We start from the raw sequence: 24,725 nt of genomic DNA on the forward strand, positions 1-24,725 counted from the left end.
CTTTTTTTTTTGCTTCTCACAGTCGACGCCTTCGGTGCCGGAAATCCAAACGGCTCGGCTGTGCGTCTCTTGTATAAACACGCCGCCTGTGACGCTCAAGACCCCCCCCCCCTCCCCCTTCCACCACCACTCCCCACTCCCCCCACCACCACCGTCTGCGCTCTTTAATTCTCCCTAATTTCCACCAATGAACCGAAGGCGCGTTGTGTCGCGATGTGTTGTGTTGTGCACGTGCGCGCGTGCGCCTGTGCATTCCTTGCCTCTGGTATCCTGAGCGGCGGCCCCGATCACATGTGAGCCGGGTGGATGGAGAGAGAGAGAGAGAGGGGGGTGGGGGGGGAAGAAAGGAGGGAAAATAGGGCGACTGGAAGCCGGCGACTGTAGCCGAGCGGCGCGCCGAGCCGCCGGCTGATGACGCGACGCGCTGCGTGCACATCTGGAACAACTCGGCCAGCTGCACCTGAGGAGAGAGAGACAGAGGGCTGCTCTGTGCCGACACTTTCTCTTTCTTCCTCGTGCACTTTTTCCACCTCCTCCTCCCCTTCCTTTTTTTTTCTCCTCCTCCTCCTCCTCCTCCTCCTGCTGCTGTCTCTTGAATCCTTCCCTCCCTTCCTCTCGGCTGCCGGAGCGCTGGAATGGTTACCCGCTGAGCATCAGCAGAGAGGAGAGAGCTGACTGAAAGCGAAGCAGCCAAGAAGAAGGAGAGGAGGAAGAGGAAGAGGAGGAGGAGGAGGGCGCAGGGGAGGACCGGCGACACGGGCGGTAGTTGTGATCTGGCGGCAAGGTAGGAGAAGTTGACGACCTTATTATGAGTTCCCGCCGGGGAGGCTGTGGGAGCGGGAGAAGCGGAGAAGCCGGCGGAGGAGGGAGGCGGAGACGGGATTAAAGAGCCGGAATGCGCGAGCAGCGGAGAGCTGAGTTTCTGTTTGCGTTGGGCACAGCGCGTCCTGCCGCTCCACAGGTTTATCCACACACGGATAGGTTTGCCAGCGCACACACACACACACACACACACACACACACACAGGGAAACACACACACTGTTTGCTTTGGAGGATGATCCCAGGAGGCCACGCCAGGGGTTGAGAACACCTTCCAAGGAGCAATTACCCCCCCCCCTACCACCACCCTGACAAAGGGCCCCTCCCTCTGGCCCCTGCAAGCCCTACCTGAACCAGTCACAACGCGCTGCAGCGGAAGAGTCACACAGTCCTCGCCGAGAGGTTGAGGAACCCCCAACGCAGCCCCTCCTCCCCGCGGGATTAGGAAACTTTGCCTCAGTCGCTCAGACTGGAGTGAGGAGCCGCCGCTGATCCACTGACCAAAGGATGTCCAAAGCCTCCAGGCTGGCCCGCCCCGCCTCCATCGGGGCCGGATCCAAGCTGCCCTCGCCCAGGAAGGAATGCCCGGCCACGGGCGCCCGGGCCCGGGTGCTGAGCGTCGGGGAGAAGCTGATGAGGGCGGGCAGCGACGGCATCCTGAGCCGACACAAGCCCCCGTCAGCCGTGCCGCCTCCGGACAAGAACCAGGGAGACACTCAGGTGGAGGCCCAGAGCCAGCGCTCCAGCGAGAAGGTCCCCACTGTGGAGATGGTCCCTGCCAAGAGCAGGATCAGCCCCCCAAAGACCCTCAACCAGGGCTCAGCACACAGTAAGTAGAGCGCTCAACTTTTAGCCTTTCGTGTCGGGACGCCACCGCCGCTTTTTGTCTTGCGGTCTGTTTAGATATGACTCGTCGGTGCTGGGTCAGTACTGGGTCTCCTTCCCTTTGCTTTTTTGCTTTCCTGCACTTTTACTCTTCTGTCATCTTTTGTTTCTCAACTTGAGTCCGTCGGTTGTGAAGTTCCCCCCTCATAAAGACTCAGGACTTTACAAGGAATTCCATCAGGCTCGCACACCTGCATTGCACACGCACACACTCACTCACTCACACACACACACACACACACATACTCGGACACCACCTGGCAAATCTTGCGCAACCGCCAGCCAGTGTTTTACTGAATGAAGGCCGCCTGTTTGTTTTCTCTTTTTCCTTTTTTTGCGACACAGTTGGAGTGTCAGTGCGAACACGGCCTTGGTAGAGGAGTGAGGAATCACTTGCGGAAAAGGATCACAAGTGAAAACGTTTCTGCCTGGCTCTCTGCAGGGTGCAGATTAAAGAACAGAAAGGGGAGGGGGTGTGTGGGGGTGGGAGGGCCAGGAAGGTTGAGAGAAGTGGGCTTATCACTTCCACTTGGCCTTTCCCACCAGATTCCCAACTCTGCAGGGGGCTTCTTCTGCTTTTTTTTTTTTTTTTTCTTAAATTCAGCGGGAACTTGGCCAAGATTCTTGCCGAGGTCCCAGCCAAAAGCCCTGAGAGGCTTTTGACCGACTGGTTCTGTTTCTTTCTAATCTGTTAAAATGTCTCCTGTCAGTCAGCCCGGAAACTTGACTTGTGCTCACAACAGACAGAACTCGAGGTGGGTGGGTGGGTGGGTGGTGGTGGGGGTGTGTGTCTGAGTGTATGGACTCAGGCGGTGCTTGTGAGTCAAGAAGAAGAAGAAGCAGCGAGTGACAGAAGGAGGTCAGGAATGTGAGCGGGGCATGCTGGGAAATCAACAGGTCTCGAGCTGCGCCGTTCCCTCCCTGCAGTAAAGACAGGTTATGGGTTACAAGGGTGAGGAGGGTGTGAGGGGGAGGAGCGGGGAGGGGTGCGGGCTTGCTCTGGAAAACCAGATGTTCTTGTCCGCGCAGCTTGCCGCTTGTCTCTGTGGGAAAAAAATAAAAATAAAAATAATGGGGCCCCGCGGCGATGATCCAGAAAGCGTGCCCTCGGCCCATGTCATGATCGCGCCGGCCGCATGAGGGCAACTCTTGTCAGGTGTGGGGTTTGAGGGCGGAGCTGGTCGGGGGTCGGGAGGGGTTGGGGGTTTGAGGACGTGGATGGTGATTCGTCTTCTGACGCCGTCCCGTGTCGCTTTTCTTGCGCTTCCTTATCAGCCCCATATCTCCAGCTCCGGTTCTGCTTTTGTTTCCTTAAAAGCCTCCCCCCACCTCCTCTTTCTCTCCCTCCCCTCCCATCCTTCCATCCCCCTTTCATTCAGTTATTCATTCGGCCGGTCTTGTGTTTGCATGCAGCAGAACCTCTCATTGAAAGATAGAAGAAGACAACGACGAAGAAGATTTTTATAACACGAAAATGATTCACCTTTTAAACAACGACATAAAGTTATGGAAAAAAAAAAATAACGAAATAATTAAACAAATGCATAATAATTAGCAATAACCAATCAAACACCATAAAAAAAGCAGCATTCAGTCCTCCAGTGTCTCAGAAAAAAAGATTCATTATTTAAAATGGCACACAAAATGTTTTTGTGGCACCGCATTGCTGAGAAGCTCTCGAGGTCTTTCAACATTTTAGAAGAAGAAGAGTGAAACTAACAGCGTGTGCTCCGTGTGTCACGCTCGGAATCTCGGAGCTCGGAAAGTCTTTTATGGAGATTTTCTGGCAATTTTACATTAATAAGTGAAACAGAAAGATTGATCATGAGTGATCATTTTTGTCCCTGGTCCTGGGGAAAAATGCTTTTTTTGGGGTTGTGTGGGGATTTTGGTTGCAGTACCTCGAGTGGCCACTGGTAATAATAAAAAAATAAATAAAATAAAACTCACTGTGCAGCCATATTGGAAGTCCGGTATTCAGTTCTTGTAATACATCCATGGTGTTGCCTCCCCGGCTTTCCGCTAGTTTGTCAGAGTTGCAGCAGCCGTAACTTTGAAGTCTCTGGAAAGTCGCTGCACCTCCTCCGCCCTTTGATATGTATGACGCCATTTTTCTTCCGGTTCGCGCCGCACGGGGTCCCAACTTTTGAGAACTACCTGAAGCCGGGTGGCGCCCGAGTCTTTGAGATGTTAGTGAAATAGGCCGACCGCCGCTTCCTCCCACCGCGGTCCATCACACTGTCACGTTCCCAGTCCGTTTATGGTTCAGCTCCAAACAAGGCCGCTGCTTTTTTTAAAAAAAAAAAAAAATTTGAGGCGGTGGGGACAGGAGAGGGCGAGGCGAGTCACAGGGCATGACGGGCAGCTAAAGCTCAGGAGCCGAGGGGAGGCTGATGCGAGCGGCTCCGGCGTGGACGATAAGCGCGTGTGACAGGTGACATTTTCACCGTGTGAAAAGCTTCAGAGCCGACTGCCGCCGCTCGCTGCCACGGGGCCCAATTTCAGCCTTGAAGTAGCGGCTTCCACCACCCACAAAAAGAAAAATAGTTGAAACCCGTTTGACATTTTGTGTGCAGTAAGGGTGTAATACACGACTCTTTGGATACCGTATGACATTGCATCAAAGCTCCTTCCGCGCGGCGACACTCACCGCTGACATGGAGCGTGTGATTGCAGATTATTATATAGGTCGCAGAGGTTTTGAGATATGTGCATAGTTTTATTTCACGCAGTTTTATGCATCTGCTTCCTATATGCATCGTGCAAATTGCTTGGAGACCACTTCTTTGGGCTTTCGTCGCCCAGTTTTCATGCACTTTTTATGAGTAGAGCATTGGGAAATGGAAAATGCTGAATTTTCGAGAGGAAAAAAAATAAATAAATAAATATATATATATATATATAAAAGTTACAGAAAGTTGTTTTGTTCCATGAGTGGGCCTTTGCCTTGCCGTCGGTTCAAGTACCAGATGCCATGGTCTCATTTGGACTTGTTGCGCGCAAGTCAACCTAAACTGTCCTGCGGAGATGAGAACATCTGGCCCTCTAATCACTAATCGCCGCTCGCCGACTCCAAAACCGCCCCCGGACGACTTAGCCTGATCAGCGCTGACCGCATATGCTTCCTTTGCCTGATCTTGCAAGAATCCTGTACACAAGAAGATACAGGAGATAAAAAAAAAAGTTGAATGCCTCATTTGGGATGACTTCACCAAGGCCTTGGGATTGAGAGGGTGAGGTCATCCGAGTGCAGGTTTGATTTGTAGCTCAGCTCGTCTTTACGACCTGCTGCGTTTTCTTTATGAGCTGGCACGCCCGTGGGCATTTTTTTTTGGGGGGGGGGGCATTTTGTTCGCACCTCAGCTTGCGTGCCGCTGCCTCAGCCTGTTTCCCCCGACTTGATTGGCCGTTAGGACAATTGAGCGATGCTGCGAGCTCGCACACGCTCACTGTATCAGTCGCTCGTCACTGTAAGCCGCGGCTCCGTCCTCACAGATGGTGCCTTTTTATTTCTTTCTTTTGGGTGGGGGGGACAAGTTTAAAAAAGGAAAAAAACAGCTTAGTGTAATGGGAATGAGTTTGAGGATTGGGCTCGTGATCGGCTATTTTCATTGACACTGAAGCCAAGAGGAGGGATTACATTAATTGCAGCTTCTCGTGACTCTTTAAACCCCCGCCCCTCCCCTGTCTCTCCGAGGGGGATTTTTTTGTCTTTCTTTTTTTTTGACAACTATCAGCCCGACTATTGAGATGGCAGAACGCTCAATTTTGCCGCGAAAGGCTCTTTTAAAATCCATTCTAATTGCCTTTTTTTCACAGGCCCGCACCAGAAAGGTTTCTGAACAGTCAGACACTCAGGAAGCACCCGGTCGGCTGCCAAGGAGGGATTTGACTCACTTCTCCTTGCGCTCTCCTGACCTTCTAATGCGTCCAACAAGTTGATGCTAACTCGGCTCAATTGCTCGGATCACTTGACGTTGTCTTGACCCTCGAACTGTTCGTCAGTTTCAGGAAAAGCGTCAGGAATAGCTGCGTTTCCATGAAAGTTTTTAGCAAAATAAAAACGAGATTTCCAAAGTTTTGACAAAGTACAATTTGCGATTTGCAGGTGTTTCCATTGAATGGTGTGAAGCGCATAAGCCGTAATTCTCTTAAAATTTCTCCCCGCTCCGGTTTTACGTGATTCCTGGGGTAATGGAAATGCAGCTACTGAGCCTTTATTTCTGCTTGCTTCTTAAAAAAATGGATTCTCAAGTTACTTTTACCTCCAGGAAGCAACGCCGACACCTTTGTGCCTTTTTTGTCTCGAGCCTGTCAGTAAGACCGGAACTGCTTCAGGGTGTGTGTGTCTGTCTGTGTGTGTGTGTGTGTGTGTGTGTGTGTGTGTGTGTGTGTGTGTGTGTGTGTGTGTGTGTGTGTGTGTGTGTGTGTGTGTGTGTGTGTGTGTGTGTCGAGGGTAGCGGGGGGGGGGGTCCGCTGACTCACAGGCACAGGTGAGTTAATGGTACACTCGCAGACTTGTGGTCTGTGCCGAGGTAATGAGTGGATGTGTGAGTCATCCCTCCAAACAGAAACAGACAATAATTGGGCCACTGAGCAAGAAGAAAGAGGCCTCAGTGTTGTAACTACTCATGTGTGTGTGTGTGTGTTGTAAATCCGCCGGTCGGGCCGGCTGTGTGGTGTGTTTTTCTTTTAGGGTGTAGCTCCGGGCCCACTGGAGCTTCTTGCTGATTCCTGAGGCCGTGCGCCTTTTAATGGGACACAGCAGAATCCTTGTAATATCGCTGGATAAATCAAAGCCTTGATCTCTCTTAATGCTAACACTGCCCCCCCCAATACCCCACCCCTTAAGCCTGAAGTTTTCTGTCTTTTTTTGTTTTCTTTTTTTCCGCTGTTGCACACATTGCCGCATCGACTTCTTTTGCATATCAACTCTTTTGGCGTTTGGCCCCCGAACGCTTTGCCTTGATTGCACAGCGGGAGCCTTCAAAAGCTGTCGCAAATGCGCCGTGAAATTCCTTTCAACCAGGCGCGCCACAACTAAACAGCTTTTTTTCCCCCCTCCATTTCAATAATGCATACATCTATGCTGCAGTCAAAGGGATAAATGTGGTTTATTTGAACCCCCGAGGTCGCCTTCAGGGTTTCCTGCATAGAAACTATCCTTTTGACCCCAAAGCAAACACACTGTGGTGTTTGTCTACTCTGTGTGTGTGTGTGTTTGGTCATGTTGTTACCTTCGGCCACATGCCTCGGCCATTCACAGCAGCGGCGTCCTGCGATGACAGGACTCGGTGCCAGAGAGCCAGGACTCGGTCTGGCTGAGTTGGGCCCAAAACCTGGTGCAATGAACCGCGACAGGCTTGTGCTGCGGTTTAGAGTTTCACTTCGGGGGACCTATTGTGTCCAGGATAAAGTTGTGCTGCAGACTTTGTCCATGCTGGCAAAGGATGAGGCTGCTTTTTTTTCGTTTCTTCTACTTCAGACAGTGGGCAGCAGCTCAGACCGCCGCGTTCGGTTTGAATGTTGGGTCACTTTTTGGTGAAGCTAAAAGCGAAAACACAAAGTGGATCTTTCTGCCAAACAGAAAAAGCAGTGAAGAATTTTTACCTTGAGTTCTGCCTGTTCCGTCCAAAAACTACAGGTTTCGTGTTTGCTAATTCTTTGAAGGCCGCAGGCCAGGCACAGAAGGTTCTTGCAGCCTTTGCTTACACATCCTCAAACACGTAATTTGTGGTTGAGTGCAACTTGTGTGTGTGTGTGTGTGTGTGTTTTTTCTTAGATTTTTTTTTGTTTGCTCGTCTTGTGAATGAATTATTTTGCAAGTGCTGGCAAATTTAGAGAGGAACTTTTTTTTTTTTTTTTTAATGCTATCGTTTTATCACGGTCGGTGTTTCGCAATTGCACGGACGGATTAGTTGCATCTATGCAAGCGGTCGAGGTGCAGCCTTATAAGCAGTGGAGAGAAGGGCGAGTCAGAAATGCATGACATTCCCCTTTAAATGTGCGAGTCTTGTTGCTTTTTCTTTTTCTTCCTTTTTAAGAAAAATCATCTGTGATGAGACAATAACACCTTGCAGAGCTGCTGCGTCCGAAGCCTGTGTTTACGGCAAGCAACCAATTTTGACAGCCCATTATTTATGGTGTCCTGCTGCCACATAAATGGGCATATTTTGTGGTCTAAAACCAAAAATTAGAGTAGAAGATTTTACAAGTTCCATCACATTTGTAATCACGTTTTCACAGAAAACAAGCGGCGTGACCTGAGCACTGCCAGTAAGTGTTGGACAATTCCAGTGCAGGCAGGTCGACAGCCGAAATCTCAAAGTCCCATCGGTGGAAAATCCCCTTTCGGTTGCTGCTTCCAGTTAAGCGTCATTATTCTCTATCAAAATAAGGCACAAAACCTGTTTCTCCCCCCCAACCCCCTCCCACTGGGATCTTTCATCCTTTGTGCTGTCACGCCGTTAGCAAAAAGAAAAAAAACAAACTGTTATCACGCCTTTTCGGCACGGCGAGCCGGAAAAAACTAAACTGTGAAATTCTTGCGCGGAACAAGTTCAGCACCTCGTGGCCCTCACGACGACACGAATTGTCGTCACCTCGGTGTGTGAAGGGCGCAGGTCACTGCTCAGGGACGGCAGCAATGATAATAATAAGGTTGCTCATCCTCATTCAGGAATCTCATTCTAAACTGACATACACTGCCAGTCAAACGTTTGGACACACCTTCTCATGTAGTTTTATTTATCTTTACAGAAGAAGTCAACTTAAAGTCGGAGGATAAATGTTGAGGGTGTTTGTACTGTTCTCTAATGTAAAAAACTGATCACATTGGACCCTCAACATTATTTAAGGGTTAAACAATGCGTTCCATACACATTTTTCATTGTGAAATTTAGGTTCTCAGGAAAAATCGCCGCTTATCAATTAATCATTAATCGATCGATACGGTCAATGAACTAACGATTAATGAATGAATCGATAATTTGCATCCCTATTCTTACATAATAATAACAATAATGCGTGTTCTTAGGTAGTTTGGATGCCTTCAGTGAGAAACTGCAATGTCAATAGTCATTGAGAATGAAAGAAAATATATTAAATTCAAAGTGTGTCCAAACATTTGGCTGGTAGTGTATATTAGAATATTATTTTTGTGCAGGATAGAATTAAGTTGCAGGACTTTTTTTGTTTGTTTGTTTGTTTGTTCTTTAGGGATGTTGGTAGATTGTGGATCCGGTAGGAGAAGCAACACTTTATACTCTGTATTGCGGGGTTTTTTTTTTTTCTCTTTCTCTCGTATAGATTACTGATGGTGCGATGCGCTGTGAGATACGAGCCTCCAGCAGGTTGAGACGACGTTAAATCTCGCTGATGTATCGTCCTCTTCCTCCCTGAAAGGTCCCGGGAGGAGAGGCTCACTGATGAATGAAGGAGGGAAAGAAATTAAGAAGGAAGTTTTAAGGAGGCGGGGTGAAAAAGAGGATCGCGTAAATCCTTTTTGTGTGTGTGTGTGTGTGTGTGTGTGTGTGTGTGTGTGTGTGTGTGTGTGTGTGTGTGTGTGTGTGTGTGTGTGTGTGTGTGTCTTTTTCTTTCTGAAGCATTTGGCGCGATCGAAAACTCCGCCTCAGGGATGCGGCGTTTACTTCCGGTGGTGGTTACCTGCCGCACGGTCGTTACGGAAGTTTTGTCTACCGCCGTTGCTGACTTCCAGCGTTGTGTTGACTGTGCGGGCGCGATGATGAATAAAGACTCGCACAGCAGTGACGAGGCAAAGCACACACACACACACACACACACACACACAGTCAAACACAAAGCTGAAAGCAGAAAACCCAGGTGCTGCCCCGTCGGAGAAGCTCGTCAAAGCCTCTGTTTGCAATCTGTTCCAGTTTCCACACTGACTCAATAGCTTTTGTCTGCTTTTGCTTTCACCGGTGCCAGGAGTCGGGAGGGTGTTTGTTTTGTTGTTGCGGGTCTGTGGGTTTTGTGTGTATGTGCGTATACATGCGAGCGCTGCTCCGGGCCTTCAACAGTGGATGTAATGAGCACAGTTCTCACAGGTAACGAGTCAAGAAGACTCATTTCCGTGACGGAGGCGATACATTAAAGGTGCAGGACTGAATTGAATTGGATCGCTCTGAGCCTGCAGGTTGTTTTTTATTTTGTTATTTAATTTATGGAGCACACTTCCCGCTCGGGGACGAATTAAAGTGCTTTCAGAAGAAGGGAAAATTGAATGGGAAAAGCCGACACTTGGAAGGTGTGAAGACAGTGAGGCGTCCTACTGCTGAAAAAAAAGAAATCTCTTTCCAACCGCGATAATTTGCTTTGATTCAGCCGCTTATCATGTATTTAAACGTCTTCCTCCGCACTCCCTCCAGCTTTTAATTAGTGGGACGAGTGGCACACTTGGATCTGGTCCACACGTCTCCGTGTTTGGTTTACCGCTGCGTTGTCAGTCTCAGCATGCAGAGTTGAGCCGCACGCGTGTGTGTGATTCCCCCTCCTCCTCCTCCTCCTGACAGTGAGCTCTCGGCTTTATTAAGAACACCTCCCCTGACGCAAAGAAGGCTTTCGGATGAGTCGAGTCCCTCGGCTCCCGAGTTCCAAAGCTGCTGGCGTCTAGCGCCCCCAGCTGTACAGCTGTGGGAAGTTGAATTTTCCTTCTTTTGTGCTCAAGTTTTCTACCTCTTTTGCTGGTTTGTACAAGTTTGATTTGACATTTATGTTTTGTTTTGTTTTTCTGCACAGCATTCCCAATTAAGTCCTGACCTGAGACGGTTAAGTTTCTTTTTTTTATCGTCTCGGCACAAATGCAAAACAGCGAGACGTGCCTCGGCAGCCGCCCTGCGCCTCCGAGCGTCTTTGGTTGCATTCTTGGAGCATTAAACATCAGGAGCATCGAATCGCAGAGCAAACCTCCCTTTAATCCGGGTGGAATGTTTTCTTTTTCTTTTTTTTCTTTCCAAAAGAGGAATAATGGCGTTTGACTGTGCAATGAAGTCACTGCTAAGACTCGCATGCTGCACAGACGGGCGGCTAAAGCCGTCATGAGACTGACACAGCAACATTTCAGCCTTTGCTGCAGGCAGCAAATTTGCTCTGTCTGCGCGTGTCGCCGTGTGTGCGAGTATGTGTGAGTGACTGTGTGTGCGAGTGTGTGTGTGTGTGTGTTCAAGCTTGACTGCTGCCGAGGTCTGGGGGCTGATGATGTATGCCGGACTGTTCGTCGGAGCCCTTCAGGCAGTTCTTTGATGATTCAGGGCTATACGGATACAATGTACTTGACTATTGGCGGGGGGGGGGGGGGCAATGAGATCCAGTTTTATTGGACTCGCATCTGAAGTCCCCCTCCACTCGTTCGCACTCATGACTGAGATATAATCCAATAAGGTACGAATGTGCTCTGAATTTCCACGTGTCCAGTGGAGCAAATCTGATCATTCAGACAAGTGACAGGATTAAAGAAACAACAAAAAAACTAAACCGTCATCCCTTTATTGCTATATTTTGCTCCGAGACAAACCAGTAAAAACACAACGTAAATCCAATTATGTCTCATCCTCAATCGCCAATTGTTTCCATTGCCGGCTGCCAGTGTCTTCTGCGATGATGTTCAAGCCAGACAGCAGCATTTGGGGGGATCCTGCGTCTGCCAATGTCTTTGCAGGATGCTCGGCGGAAGAATGTAGATGGGCCATGATCGGCTTCTGAAAGTCTTATCTAACACCCCCGCCATCCCCCCCCCTCCTCCTCCACCCCCCTCGCCCAATATTTGATTTGTCAGGAGCGGACAGGCAGCGAGCAGAGGAAGACAATGCGAGGCAGAGCTGCCATCCTGAGGTTACACAACAGGCGGTGAAGCAAGGGTCAGACATCAAATATTGTTTCTTCTGTCTTCTATTCATATATATATATATATATATATATATATTGTGATTTATTTTGGCAAAACGGGTTGGATATTGTTGCGGTGGAAGGAGAACGCACTCCAACACCTTTAACCTCATCCGCACATCCGAATACCCCAAGTGATGTCCAGCCGTCCAGGCAGGCCTGATCATCGTCTTCAGAAAACAGATGGCGGCTCTTTGGTGATGGTGGGACTCACTTTCCACCGACTCACTTCTGGAAATTAGTTTTCACTCCTCCAGGCTCTTAAAGCTTCTAGCTGCGGGCCGTTTTTCTTCCACTGTGCTTAGTGTTATTGCAAAACAATCGGAACACAAGAGCAAGAGAGGACGCTGCGGAGAGCCTGTGAGCCTGAATTTCCCTCTCAGAGACGCATAAATGGATGAGTTAAGACAAAGAAAAGAGACACAATACCAAACAGGGATGTGGGGCATTTTGACACAGGTTCGTTGCGTAAAAAGGAATTGCGGCAAAAGCAAACACGGCTTTATCATTTTTGCGGCATGGTCCTTTAAAGTCGCCCCCGTCTGCCAAAGAGTGAAGCGTCTATGATCTCGTCGAGGGCTGCGCAAAGCGGCGAACAGCCGTTAATGTGAGCCGCCGATCAGCCACCATCAATTATTCATCGGCGAAACGTTTTCCTCGGTCGTCGAGCTACGAGCGCTTTTATCCGTAAAACGCCGCTCGTCTACAGAGTCGTTTCATTTGGGGGGCGGAGGGGAGTCCTCCTTGCATGTTTTTTTTTTTTTTTTTTTTGCACGATGCATTAAAAGGTGCAATAAGCACTTGACACTCGGAACGCACTGCACCAGTAGCTGGCTGTCCAGCCTCAATTAAGCCAAATGCATTGCGTTTGCTCCATAAACCTGATTATGAATCCTTTCTTTTTTTCAACCGTCCAAAAAAAGCATGTATTTATGGTTATTGTTTGCCCGGCTGCCGTAATTTGAAAGTGTTACATAAGGGAATGAAGGTAGAGGAGCGGTGGGCAGATGTGCAAGCAGGTGGGCGAGGCGTAGAGGGCGACGCAGACCACCTGGTGGCCCTGCAGCAACCTCTTGTTATATTTGTTGGTGTACACTGTCCTCCTCACCCCAGACACAAAGTTATTACTATTAGAAAAATAGCAGAGAAAGAAATGTGGCCTGGAAGCCACAGAGGTTTGATCTGTGTTCTAAATAAATCCGAGTCCAGCTCTTAAGTTTCTGGTAGATTTAAAAAAAAAAAATTGGTTAGGGAGGGGGGGCTTAAAGAATAAACCCGCTCAAAATGATTCCATGTGTTCCAGCTGCGTCACCGTCTCCTTAATCTAACTGGTTTTTATTTGTATCGCGGTTAGGCAGCAGCGGGAATGATTCCAAAACTGCATCGAACGGAGATTTATCAACGTCAGGCTTTTGAAAGATTATCGAGCGCCGCAAACGGAAACAAAGTGCGCAACCTTTGCCGACTTCAGCCTCGCGGAGGAGCAAAGAGAGGAGAGGAACTAAAGTCAGAGTGTCGAGGTCTGAATGTGGGAATCGGAGGGAAGGAAAAGTGTCTTAAATTGAATTGATGATGATGATGATGACGACGGGTGCTGTGTCAGAAAGCAAAAAGCCTCCTGGGTTGTTTGGTTATTAGAAAGATGAGTTCTGGTGGCCAGTGCATTGGAAAACAGAACATCTTCTAGGTTTGGCCCGGCCCGAACGGAGAGAAATGCCTTAAAATGTGCTCTCATCCTAATGGCCGGACCCATTCTGTGATATTTACACAGTCAGCTTCCGGCAGAAGAACAAAATAATATATATACTGAGTTTAAGAGGAAAGAAATCCCTGTTTTGTTGGTTTGGGGCAATGCAATGGGAAGAGGTTCTTCCCTTCTCCTCCCTCCCCCGCCCTTTTTTGTTCACTCTCGTTCTGGCAATAGCTGACAGTTGCACTCGAGGGCGTCCTGACGTTTGCACAGCCAGAAACAGCTTCTCCTTTTTTTCTCCCCTAACATGCTTTGGTCAAATATTTGTGTCCATCCGCCGAGACGCTCCGCTCGCACGCCAAATTCAGGCGCTCGGAGCTGCCGCTCAAACGTCTGCGTGTGTCATTTTGATATATTTATATGTATATTGTTGTTTGTGTTGCGTTTCTGTGACGTTTTCCCTTCACCCAGGGATTCCGTCACCACCGCTGAGCAGCAGCCTCGGCTGCAGGATGCTCGTTTTGAATAGAATAGAATAGAATAGAATGACCTTGATTGTCATTGCACTACAAGCAGTAACAACAAAACTGCAGTTTGAGCTCGATTGCACCCTATTTAAAGTAAGAAAGATCTCAAGGTAGGGCCGGGTGATTTTGGACAAAAATAAAGCGTGGCACGTGGCCTCTCGGCCGACCTTCTGGATGGGTTGTGTGTCATCGCCATCTCTCCCCACCGCCCTCACCCACCCCCACTTCTGTCGCTGATGCAGGAAGCGGCGACGGCCGCACTGCCCTCATAGTGCCACATCCGCTCCCCCCCCCCCCCCCCCCCCCCACTAACCCCCCCGGCTCCCGCCGCTGATCTCGCACCTCTCTCACTTCACATTCTCATTACGGCACCGCCGGCCCCACCATTAATCTGTGAAGTCATTGGCTGTTCAATCCCCCCCCCCCCCCCCCCCACAGCTCCCCTTGTAAAATCTGTAACGGCAGGCAGGTTTGTCGAAACTGCCACCGACACGTGTCGTTTTTTTTCTCTGCGCTCGCACGGTGAAAAAGAAACGACAAGACGTTATCCGCCGTCCTTTTACTGAAGGGAGACGGTTCTTCTCCGACGCTCGTCACTGACTCGGCGATCGCTCTCGCTGGATGCCGTCGGCTGAATAAAGACTCCCGAGTCTCGCAGCGTTGAAGTTTCTCAGACGGGCTTTGAGAGCGAAGAGCTGCCACTCGCTAGCCCGGCCTTGAGATGATTTAAAGGCTAAATATATGCCAAAAAAAAGGCAACTTGGTGCGTGGTCTTCAGTGGGATCTGCTTGGAAGGCATCCAGGGCCTCTGGTGGTGTCTCATTTAGATATGAAAAAAATACCAAAGCGTGTGAGAGTCGGCCAGACTTTGATTCTGAGCTTCTGGATATTAAAACGAGCGCGGAGGGAGCGTCGGTTGTTGTGGTGGAGTTTCAGTTCATCAAAAGTCCAAATTCTTTTCCAGCATGTCCCTTTTTTTGGTGATTTGTTAAGTCATTATATAATTCTCTCATTTCTCCAATCTGATTAGTCTTGTAAAGTGTTCCTTGAGAGCATCTGATTTATTCATTTATTCTCTCGTTTCCTTGGATGGTAGTTCCGTAAACGCGCCCATGACAAGAAATAACATGTGCAACTACTCTGCAGCGCTACTGTGTCCATGCTGCTGGAGCCAGTGGCGCCATGAAACCACTGGAGATCTTTTTACTGACTCCACCTCCCCTTTGTGCCGCTGAGAGCAAAGTTCCTGCCGTGAAGCTCCTCAGCCGAGACCTTTTCAAAGGGCCCAGACTGTGTGTGCTCGGCTCAGGCGGCTCAGGCGCTGCGAGCGCAGGATCAGTTCAGGCAGGAGGCTCCCTGCAGCGAGCAGCTCCAGGTGCGATCAGTCATCCTCGCCTGCTCCCTCACTGCAAAGTCCCAGTCGTTTCTCCATTCACCTCTTTTTTTTTTCCCCAGAGATTTAGCACCGAGGGGGTTAGCCGCTGCGGGCTCTGTTTACTCTGATTGGTGCAGGAAGACGGTGATTGGCGTCACTCACCAGCATGTGCGCGACTGTTCCTGGAACGATTCTTTTTGCTCTGACTTGACAAGTTCTCATCTTCCTCTTTGTAGCGTCATGAAAGCAGCAGAGGACGCTGATGCTTAAAGCCTTTCCCCCGCTCACACACACCTGAGCTGCAGGGGAAGCGACTGAGTGCTTTCCTTTACCAACTCCGGCTTTGACGCTGGGATTTTTTTTTTTTTTTTGCACTGCTTCTAAGCCCCTGAACAATGAGCAATTGAAAAATTGAGCTCCCCGCACCGTCGCTGTCAGTTTGAGGTTCCCTGCGTCGCGTGCGCACGGGGGAGACAGCGCACGTGGCAACCTACCCCTCCACTCGACTAGACTAGACAGCAAGACGTCTCCCGAATCCAACCTGGCAACGGAGGAGGCACCCCGATCTCACCCTGTGGCCTGACAGACTGGCTGGATGAATCAGCAGAAGGAAATATCAGACGAGTCATCGGAGGGGTTTTAGCGGGAGCAAAGAGCACAAAGAAAGAACTTTATCGCTGTTTCTTCAACTTCCCTCTGCTTCTTGAATGCTGACTCGAGCTGCTAACAGTTAACATCCCCAGTCTCCATACATTGGCTTCCATTGCAGTAGCGGAGTCCAGTCCTTGAGGTGATAGTTGACAGCTCTGATTGAACAGTTTTCTTTTTTAGAAAAGGCCCTGGCTGTGAGATTTAGCACCGTCTGGTGGTAAGAGAGTGTATTGCAGACACTGTTAACGTTAATCCCCAGTTTCTGACGTCCCACACGATGTCACGTCTCCCTTTTTACGAGCCGTGATGTCAGGAAGGAAAACACAACTCGCTGAGCAGATCCAGGTTTCTGGCCCGCTGCAGATACGCGGCGAGAACATGGCTTGTTTCTTTTTTATTGCAATAAGATATGCTTGTTATTAGTGAACACAAACACGCGTACGCACGTCCCGGTAAATGTTACACACACTGCTTGTTTTACGTTTTGATTTGTTTTTTAACTGGCAGCCGGATAGCTGAGGTTTCCAAATGTGAAATCTCACAGATCCATCTGGAAAAGCTCACGTCGTAATCACTTTCACCTGGTCTTAATAACGAGCGGACCCCACTCAGCAATTTTTATTTATTTATTCATTTATTTTTCCGGGGCGAAAGGCACAAGCTCCACCCGAGGAGAACCTACCGGCCCTGTGGCACAGGCTGGATAAAAACACAGCAGAGTTTCTCTTTGGAGGAAATGCAGAGAACATCTTCGTACTTCATCCGATCACTTTTGCGTTTTCTTTGTTTTTTTTTCTCTTCCTCCCCGACGTACTCTGTGGTCCTTTGACATCTTTCCTCTCTGACCGCGCTAGCTGCTGCTCCTGCAGAGACGTGAGCTCATCCATTCACTATTCTCACATTCCAAGTGGTTTTGGTCTCCTTGAGCGATACACGTTGAAAAATCTTCCGCCTAAAACTCTCGAGCCGCGTTCAGACTGCCAGCCAAAGTCCGATTTTTAGCCCATCCAGATTGAAACCGGATGGCTCTTTTGTAGTCTGAACCGTCACACGTCCGTCTGTCTGGATTTAGAAATCGGATTTGAGAAGGAATCTGATTTGAATCAGATTCGCCTGCAGTCTGAACGCAGCCTTAAACAGTGCCCCCCCACCCCCACCCCTTCTTCTGCTGCGCTCCACTAGGTGTTCCTGGTCACGTGACGGCGGAGCTGTTAACAACGGCAACAAAAGCTCAGTGTGCCCCTGTCAACCTGCCTCCGCCCACACGTCTCATTTCACCTCTGCCAGATTGTAGCCTCGGCCTCACACCTTCTCCCTTTTCTTTCTTTCTTCCCGTCCTTCTTTTCCTTTTCAGAGCCCGAATGAATCGGCCTGGTTTTGTTTGTCTGGGTTAGTGAGTCACAGAACTCAGAGGCCAGGTTTTTTTTTGTTTTTTTCAGAGGAGGGGGTCGAGCCGTGGTGGCAAAAAAACTATGAGGGAATGACGCCTGGCTTTGAGTAGAGGGAGCCTGCGGGGCTGAGCTGAAGGCTCGGTGCGGTTTGTTGCAGCAGGCTGTCGCATCTCAAGAGGAGGCTCTAGATTTTTCTGCCCCCCTCCTCCCACCTCTCCCTCCTTGACCCTCCTCATGCCGGCAAAAGTGCAGCGTCTGTCTGGAAGACATTCCTTCTTTCTTCCTTTCTCTCTTTCTGGAAACCCTCTCCATGTGTTTTTCCTCATCCTTGCCGTTTTCCAAAGTCTTCCCTGCATGAGTGAGAAGAGCCAGACTTGAGGTCTTGGTCAAAGAGAGGGGAGAGAACACACACACAGACACACACACACACACACTCACACTCACACACACAGGCAGGCTCCGCACTCAGACGTCTTAAATGTGACAAGCACAAACAATGGCTGAGCGAAAGTAAAGTTGAGGGGGAACAGGGGGGTGAGTGGGGGGGTGGGGTCCGGGTAGAGGCAGTTTCCTTGGATGGCCTGATTGGAGCATAAACAGCAGCCCAGGAAGTGCAGAAGTGAGCGAGAGAGGCAGAGAGAGAGAGAGAGAGAGAGAGAGAGGAGGGGGAGTGGGAGAGAGGCAGGGTGGGCGAGCGAGAGAGAGAGAGAGAGAGAGCAAGAGCAAGGAAAAAACTTTGGGAGTGCGGCGGCGGGGCGAGCGAGCGACTGCGCTCGACTTAGTTTGTGTCACTGTGGCCGTGTGTGTGTCTCTGTGTGTGTGTGTGTGTGTGTGTGTGTGAGTCAGTGAGAGGCTTCCATTCAGGACGTGCGGTTTCGGGGGGCAGAGACTTTCAAAGCAGAAGGTGAGTGGAGTGCGTTCTTGCATGAGGGGATGCACACACACTCGCACACACACGCACACACGGAGATGCAAACTTGCAAACGCACAAAAGAAGCAGCAGGGATTTCGCCTGCGCCGACTGGAACCGATGTGCCTCCGAGGGGCGAATGTTTTTTGGGTGCGTGACTTCAGGGGTGACTTGTCGTCGTCGTTATCACGCAATGTCACTCTCAGTGCTCTCGCCGGGTTCGGGGAGTCTCTCTCTCCTTCTCTCCGGCACTGTGCTTCTCTCCTGGCTCTCAGAGCAGCTTGTTTTGCACAGCCTGCTCTTCTTTTTATGCGTTTGTCTGTGTGTGTGTGTCTGTGTGTCTGTGTGTGTGTGTGTGTGTGTTGTGCCTTGAACTGTCGCCAGCCATTCACAGTGCGAAGCAGAGAGAAGAGCGTCTAATGTGTGTGTGGCTGTGTCTAATTAAGCTAATGGGGAGGGAGGGGGGGTGGTGGTGGGCGGCGGCGAGGGTCAGAATCCCCCACACGCCCCCACCCCGAGAGACTCCGACTTGAACAAACACTTTGGTCACTTTCACACAAACAGGAGTGTGTGTGTGTGTGTGTGTGTGTGTGTGTGGAAGGAGAGAGTCGACTCGGAGCGGCGTGCGGCCGACTGTGCCTTGTGTGCGCGGCTGCTTTTTCGCCGTCCCCCCCGAATCAGATGGATTATTAAATGTTCCCACCGGGGGAGTCGCCGCATTCCTCATCTCAAAGGATTCATCGGCGGCAGTTTGCAGCTTTGAAGATGATACTGTGGCAGCGGCGGCACGTCACCTCTGCAGGCGGAGCGGCTCGCTGTTGTAAATGCAGACTTCTTCTTCTTCTTCTTCTTCTTCTTCTTCTTCTTCTTCTCTTCTTCTCTCCTTCTTCTTCTTCTTCGCTTTTTTATTATTATGGCCTCTTAGCGTCTCCTCTTTCACTGCCTGACTGCCTGGCTGCTAATAAAGTAGCACTCTAAGTCTATTTTCTGTCCAAACAAACCCCTTTTTTATGTTTAGGGCTCTGCGACAAAGAGCAAGTGGCCTCTCCGCTCTGCGAGTGATTGGAGGGGAGAAAAAGACATTAAAGAAATCAAGGTCAATGAATCTGAAGTGGCAGGAAACATCAACGCACTCCCCATGTGAAACAAGTTACAAAATAGATCTGTTTATGATACACGTGCAGGCTGTTGGAGTTCCTGTGTCTTTGCAAACTTCCGCTACAGATTTAGCCCTGTGTTGACAGCCTCCAGAGGGAAAAAACCTGAAAACTGAAAATCACTGCTTTTGTCTTGACCTCTACACGTTTGGGTGGCGGTCTCAGCAGGGGTGGATTGACACCTGGCTGGGGGGGTGTGACCACCAATCTGGCAGATGTGTCAGTGCCCTGTGTGACATCACAAAGGGAGAACCCTTGAACCATGTGTGCTGGAAAGTTGGTCAGTTTTGCAGAATACTGGACCTTTTAATGATTAATGAGTCCCAAACTTTCAGCTTGTTTGGTGGGTGTGATTTGTTGTGTGTCTTGCCCGGAGGGGAGAGAGAGAGGGGGGGAGGGGGGGGGGGGTAAACAGGTTGGAGCAGAGGTCCTCCCTCGTCAGGGAGACAAACGAGCTTTGGCCTTTGCGCCCCTTCCAGAGCCCCCCGAACCTCGTCCCTCATCGCTGGTTCCGCCACTTTGACAGCTCTAAACTGACTCTCTCTCTCTCTCTCTTTTGTGCTGTGCTGCAAGTTCTCCATGTTTTTTTCTCTCCCTCCCTCCCTCTCTCTCTCTCTTTCTCTTCTAACAAGAGCAGATGAAACTGTTATTAAGTGGACGGCTGTGCGCTCTTGGCTGCCAGATTCAGATTCAGCCTGGCTATTTGTCTAAGTGCTGTCACGTGAGGCAGCAATTTAGTTCTGAAGGTGGTTAATGCTTCAATCTGGGGTTGTGTGGTTGTGTGTGTGTGTGTGTGTGTGTGTGGGATGGGAGGGTTGCAACCAGGTGTTTATCCAGCGGAGCTGCATGGCCTCCAGCCATCTCCTGCCAAGACTTGATGGACCTTGGTGGGGTTTGATCAAACCCCATCGCACAGCTTTCACACGTTGTCGTCTCTGCGTTCCTACTCACTTCTTTTTTACTTCGATTTTTTTTTAACACTAAAATGCCCACATTAGGCCTTTGCCGTTTGAAAGAAGTTTCACCAACTTTTCCTGAGCTCGATGGAGCAGCGACCGCCTGCTTTAATGACGGCTTCCTTCTTTCCTGTTATCTTCAAACTTTTGGAGATATCTTCCTCAATTAGCAGCAGGCAGCTGATCTCGTCCTCCAGGAAGGCCGAGACTGCCCGTCGCTGCGGCGGCCGCGGATGAAACACCGTGAGCCTAATAGATGTTGGGGGTGAGGGGGACAGATTTTCTCCGTCGCAATAATTAACTTCCATCTCCTCGAGGTCTTTTCTTTCCAGCCGCAAAGGTGTGGAAACACAGACAGAAACATCTTTTTCGCCATTCAGAACCATCTCTTCCTCCTCCGCGGGGAATCATTTGTCTCCAAGATGCATTCTGTTGTGTCTCCACTGCAGAGTTCTTAAAAAAAAAAAAAAAAATGGGGCAACATCATTATTGTTATTTCAGCATTTATTCCGGCAGTGTTTGGCATTAGGCGCTGTCGGCTTCCTGGCATTTTCCATGAGTCGCTGCTGTGGGCTCGCTGTGATGAGGATGAAGCCAAACGTCATGTCGGCTCAAGGCTGAAGGGAGTGAACTGGATGAGTTCAGAGGCAGTGGAAGAGTGTGGCAGTCGGGAACCCCCCCCCCCCCCAACCCTCACTCTGATGCTGGTGACACCGTCACCCGTGCGCAAGCGTGACAACAGAGGGCTGAAACAACATCTAACCCCCCCCCACTGCCACCTCCACCACCACCCCAACACCGCCCCGCCTCCTCTGGGCCTTCAGATGCTCCACATGCTTCATTGACTCCACCTATTGAGTGAAGTCATTTGTTTGACAGCCCCTCCCCCTCCCCCCCTCCCCTCCCCGGGTAATAACGAGAAGAGGGTAAGACAAACTCGTCCTCCCCTCCTGCAGGCTCAGACGGAGAGAGAGAGAGAGAGAAAAAGAGAGAGAGGCCGTCTTCTCCTCCTCCTCCTCCTCCTTCTTCTTCTTCTTCTTCTTCTGCTCCCCCAGTGTAAACATCCCTCGGCCCCTCCCATCTGTCCGCTCCTGAGAGCGCCGGCGTTGACACGGCGCCTCCCGCAGCAGCACGGGGGGACGTACCAGGGTCTTTTTTTAGTGTTGAGAGTGTGTGTGTGTGTTTACATAAGGACCCGTAGGTGTGACAGGGCAGACGGCTGCTTTGTCCCTCCGTGTGGCCCTGGGTTCCAGGGTAAAGTTCTGATACATCACACACTCAGTCAGCAACTTGTACAAATGGCAATAAATCTATATTCTATTCTATTCTGTTCTATATATCATGCTGGGAATAAACACTTTTCTGGGGATGCTTACAGTTTCTTGTGTAAAGCTGTTGAAATAAGTCCATGACTTTCTACTAACACATTAATATACAGTAACATTCAGAAATATAAAGATTTCTTAGGAATCTCTCAGCTGTTTTATACACAGTCTCTCTGGTGAAAAATGTTTTTTGGGCCACATGGGATTTTGGCTGCAGTACTTTGAGTGACCACTAGTGTAAGAATTTCTACGCCACTATATTGGAAGTCCGGTACTCGATTCTTATAATACCATGACTGTCTGGCCCTGCGGGCTGAGTGCAGGATGGATGGATGGATGGATGGATGGAAAAGCTGTCAGGAGCGGAACAAATGCTGTCGGCCAACATCATTTTTTTCACCATTTTAGCAGCGATAGCTCCCTCCCCACCCCCCCACCCCATCCTCATCCATTGGTTGATTAACAACTGTCTTAATGCGAGTGCCTAATCCCAATAAATATGGATTGGACCTCTGCTCCAGACCACATTAAACATCTTGTCGCCTCCATTGACCAGACTGACCACCTGCTAATGGCCTCATTATCCCCGCGTCCAGTCATAGATGAGACTCCGAGAATCCCGTCTCCCGTTTCCCTGACCCCCTGCGGCGCTCCGGATGTTTTCGCCGGCTATTCCAGGAGCAGCGAGCGCACCTCTGAGTTCTTGAGGAAACCTTTGTCTCCTTGTGAGCGCCGCTGTTTTCGGCGTGTTGAAAGAGCTCCCTTCCTGCTCGCACTGATAATAGACTTGCAGCATGTACACCGGAAGGGAGCCCAAACCATCTCAGCCTAAATGTTGCAATGTTGTTATGAGCCGCCTGCACATTTTTATTTTTTTTTCCAGGAAAGTCTGTTTACTCTCATTTTAAGTCGTAGCAGCAGCAGGATTACACAAATGTGAAAACGTCTCACCGCGGCTGATAACAGATTTTGGTCACGCGCGGTGGCTGCCAGAAGTTTTGCCTGCTGCTGCGGAGTAAGTTTCTCTGTCTGCTATTTTTAGCCCTAAAAAAAAAAACCAAAAAAACCCTGCAGCCGTATTTGCCCAGGCTGGAATATTTGAAAAATGTTGACAGTTTATTCTTCCGACGCTCATGTTCCTCAGAGGATGAGTCAGGCAGATTTTCCTTAATCCTCCTCAGACATCTTGAGGTTGAATATTTGAACGTCATAAAGCGGTGGCAACTTTTTTTTTAGTTGTTTGGTTTGGCGCAGTGGTTGGTTTTTGTTGACCTGAAGTTGACAATCAGCTGACCGGAGGGTCATTTCAGCCAAACTGTCTTTTATATCATCTATTTATCTGGCCATCTTTTCGGGGTAAACACGACGAAGCTGCTCTCAGTCGCAGTCGTATTTCACATTTTCATCAAAAATTCCATTACGAGGGCAAACGCGGCAAAATGTTCTCGCAGAGTTTAACACCTTGCGAGTTTTCCTTGGCAAGGCAGATACGGAGCTTTTCAAAGGGAATAATAAAAGAGATGACAACAGAGTGCTACAACACACAAAGGCCTACTCTGACTTTGCTCATTTAGACTCTAAATTGGTGAAATCCTATTTTTTCTTCTTAGCATTGATTTCTTTTGTCTTGTTGCGTTTGTTGGCAGTAAAAAAGACCCGGGGAAATGTCTTTGCATTAAATATTTTATCATTTAAAATGTGTTGGAACCTGAATCTGTCTGAGCGGTTCATTGACTGAATAAACCGAGGCTTTCTTTTTTTTTCCCCCCTTGGTTTCTCTGTCTCAAACCCACGGCTGCAGCCTTCAGCGCCGGGTCTCCGCAGAGTCATAAAGAGCCGCGGCAACCTGTAAAACCTGACGTTTTTAATATCGGAGAAAGTATTCTGCCTTCGCCGACTCAATATCCCTCGCGCTGACGAACGCTACGTCCGCACCTCGCGCTGCCAGCGTCGGAATATTTATTTCGCTGCGGCCTTTATAGTTTCAGAAATCACAGACCCTCGGGAATTTTCCGTTAGCCGTGTGAGGGCGCTTTGTGGCTTTGTCCGCCTTTTGAACGAGACGTGTTGGAATTTTATTCCTGTAAGTCTTTTTGCAGATAACATCTACATCGCAGGCCTCAAGATTTACCGTCTGTCGTTAAAGCTTGGCGTAATTTGGGGGGGGGGGGTAGCGAGGTTGGTAATTGTTCTTGCCAGAAGTTTCCAGTCGCCTCCAGACCCTGCGCTGCGCTCCATCCTTGAAATTCACGGCCACGGGCCAGTCCGCAAAGCTTTCCATCAGTTCACCTCAGGGGGAGGAGGAAGGAGGGGAAACGGCCTCTAAAACACACGCACACACACACACACACACACACCCACTGGGTTCAGCTCCTCAACCATGTCACTTTTTTCTGAGCACTTTGTTTCTGTGTTTCCTTCCCGTCAGGTTTGTTTCTTTCTCAGGAGTGTTTTCCTGAAATGTTGGAGTTTATCCTTCTCCGGTAGCAGCAGCAGCAATGGGTCACTCCATCTCTGCCTTCCGGGAGGGCTCGGCTGCGAGCTGGTGCTAAAGCTATGGTGCCTCACCGCCGTATGCATGGCTAAGACTTGGTCGGTCATCATTATTATTATTATTATAACCATCAGACTCATCATTCCACATCCCATTTGGTAATTTGATGGACAGTTTGATGGAGGCGGAGAATGACTTAATTGCGGCCGTCTGAATTCACCGCCTCCCTCAGCCAATTACAGTGGCGGAATCACCGTGTTGGCTTGAATTCCGAAGCGCGGAAATCGCTCCGTTCTATCTGGAAGGTTGCGATTAATGAGCGCCGTTGTTGTGGAATATACACATCGCAATTTCCAACCAGGCCGAAAATTATGAGGCGCTCACGCTCATTTCACTTTGTGCTTTTTTTTTCTTTCTTTTATTTTTTTAACCTGAAGCTGAATTTAGATCTATGGAATACTTTGGATGGGGTAAGGGAGGGCATCTCTACTCAGTTTCTCTCGCTAATGAGCGCTTTTCAGTGGGAGCAGCTGCACCAACTTGACGCTCCATGGCGGCACTTGGTAGTTTTGAGTGTCGGCCCTCCGAATTCCATTTGTCGAGACAATGATAAGATTCCTGCGGCTGCTGCTGCTGCTGC

General features: G+C 49.5%; 1 protein-coding gene across 11 annotated transcripts in view; it reads left to right on the forward strand.

Annotated features, from left to right (window-relative positions):
• kiaa1217 (KIAA1217 ortholog) overlaps positions 1-24,725 on the forward strand; it is a 91,717-nt gene that overhangs the window by 17,263 nt on the left and 49,729 nt on the right. For 5 of the 11 annotated variants that reach the window (XM_076047325.1, XM_076047332.1, XM_076047326.1 and 2 more), the window contains exon 1: positions 371-1,650. The exons of 1 other annotated variant lie outside the window; for it this stretch is intronic. In XM_076047325.1, coding sequence (XP_075903440.1) covers positions 1,329-1,650 — 322 coding nt within the window. In that variant the 5' untranslated portion in view covers positions 371-1,328. Of the gene's footprint in view, positions 1-368; positions 1,651-17,980; positions 18,148-24,725 lie in introns of those variants that run through there. 5 more of the 11 variants (XM_076047335.1, XM_076047329.1, XM_076047327.1 and 2 more) reach the window with 5 other exon arrangements.

The sequence above is a fragment of the Nelusetta ayraudi genome, unplaced genomic scaffold (genome assembly GCF_046127955.1).
Source record: "Nelusetta ayraudi isolate G7.1 ecotype Tasmania unplaced genomic scaffold, CSIRO-AGI_Nayr_v1 ptg000094l, whole genome shotgun sequence".
In the NCBI taxonomy this organism is placed as follows: Eukaryota; Metazoa; Chordata; class Actinopteri; order Tetraodontiformes; family Monacanthidae; genus Nelusetta; species Nelusetta ayraudi.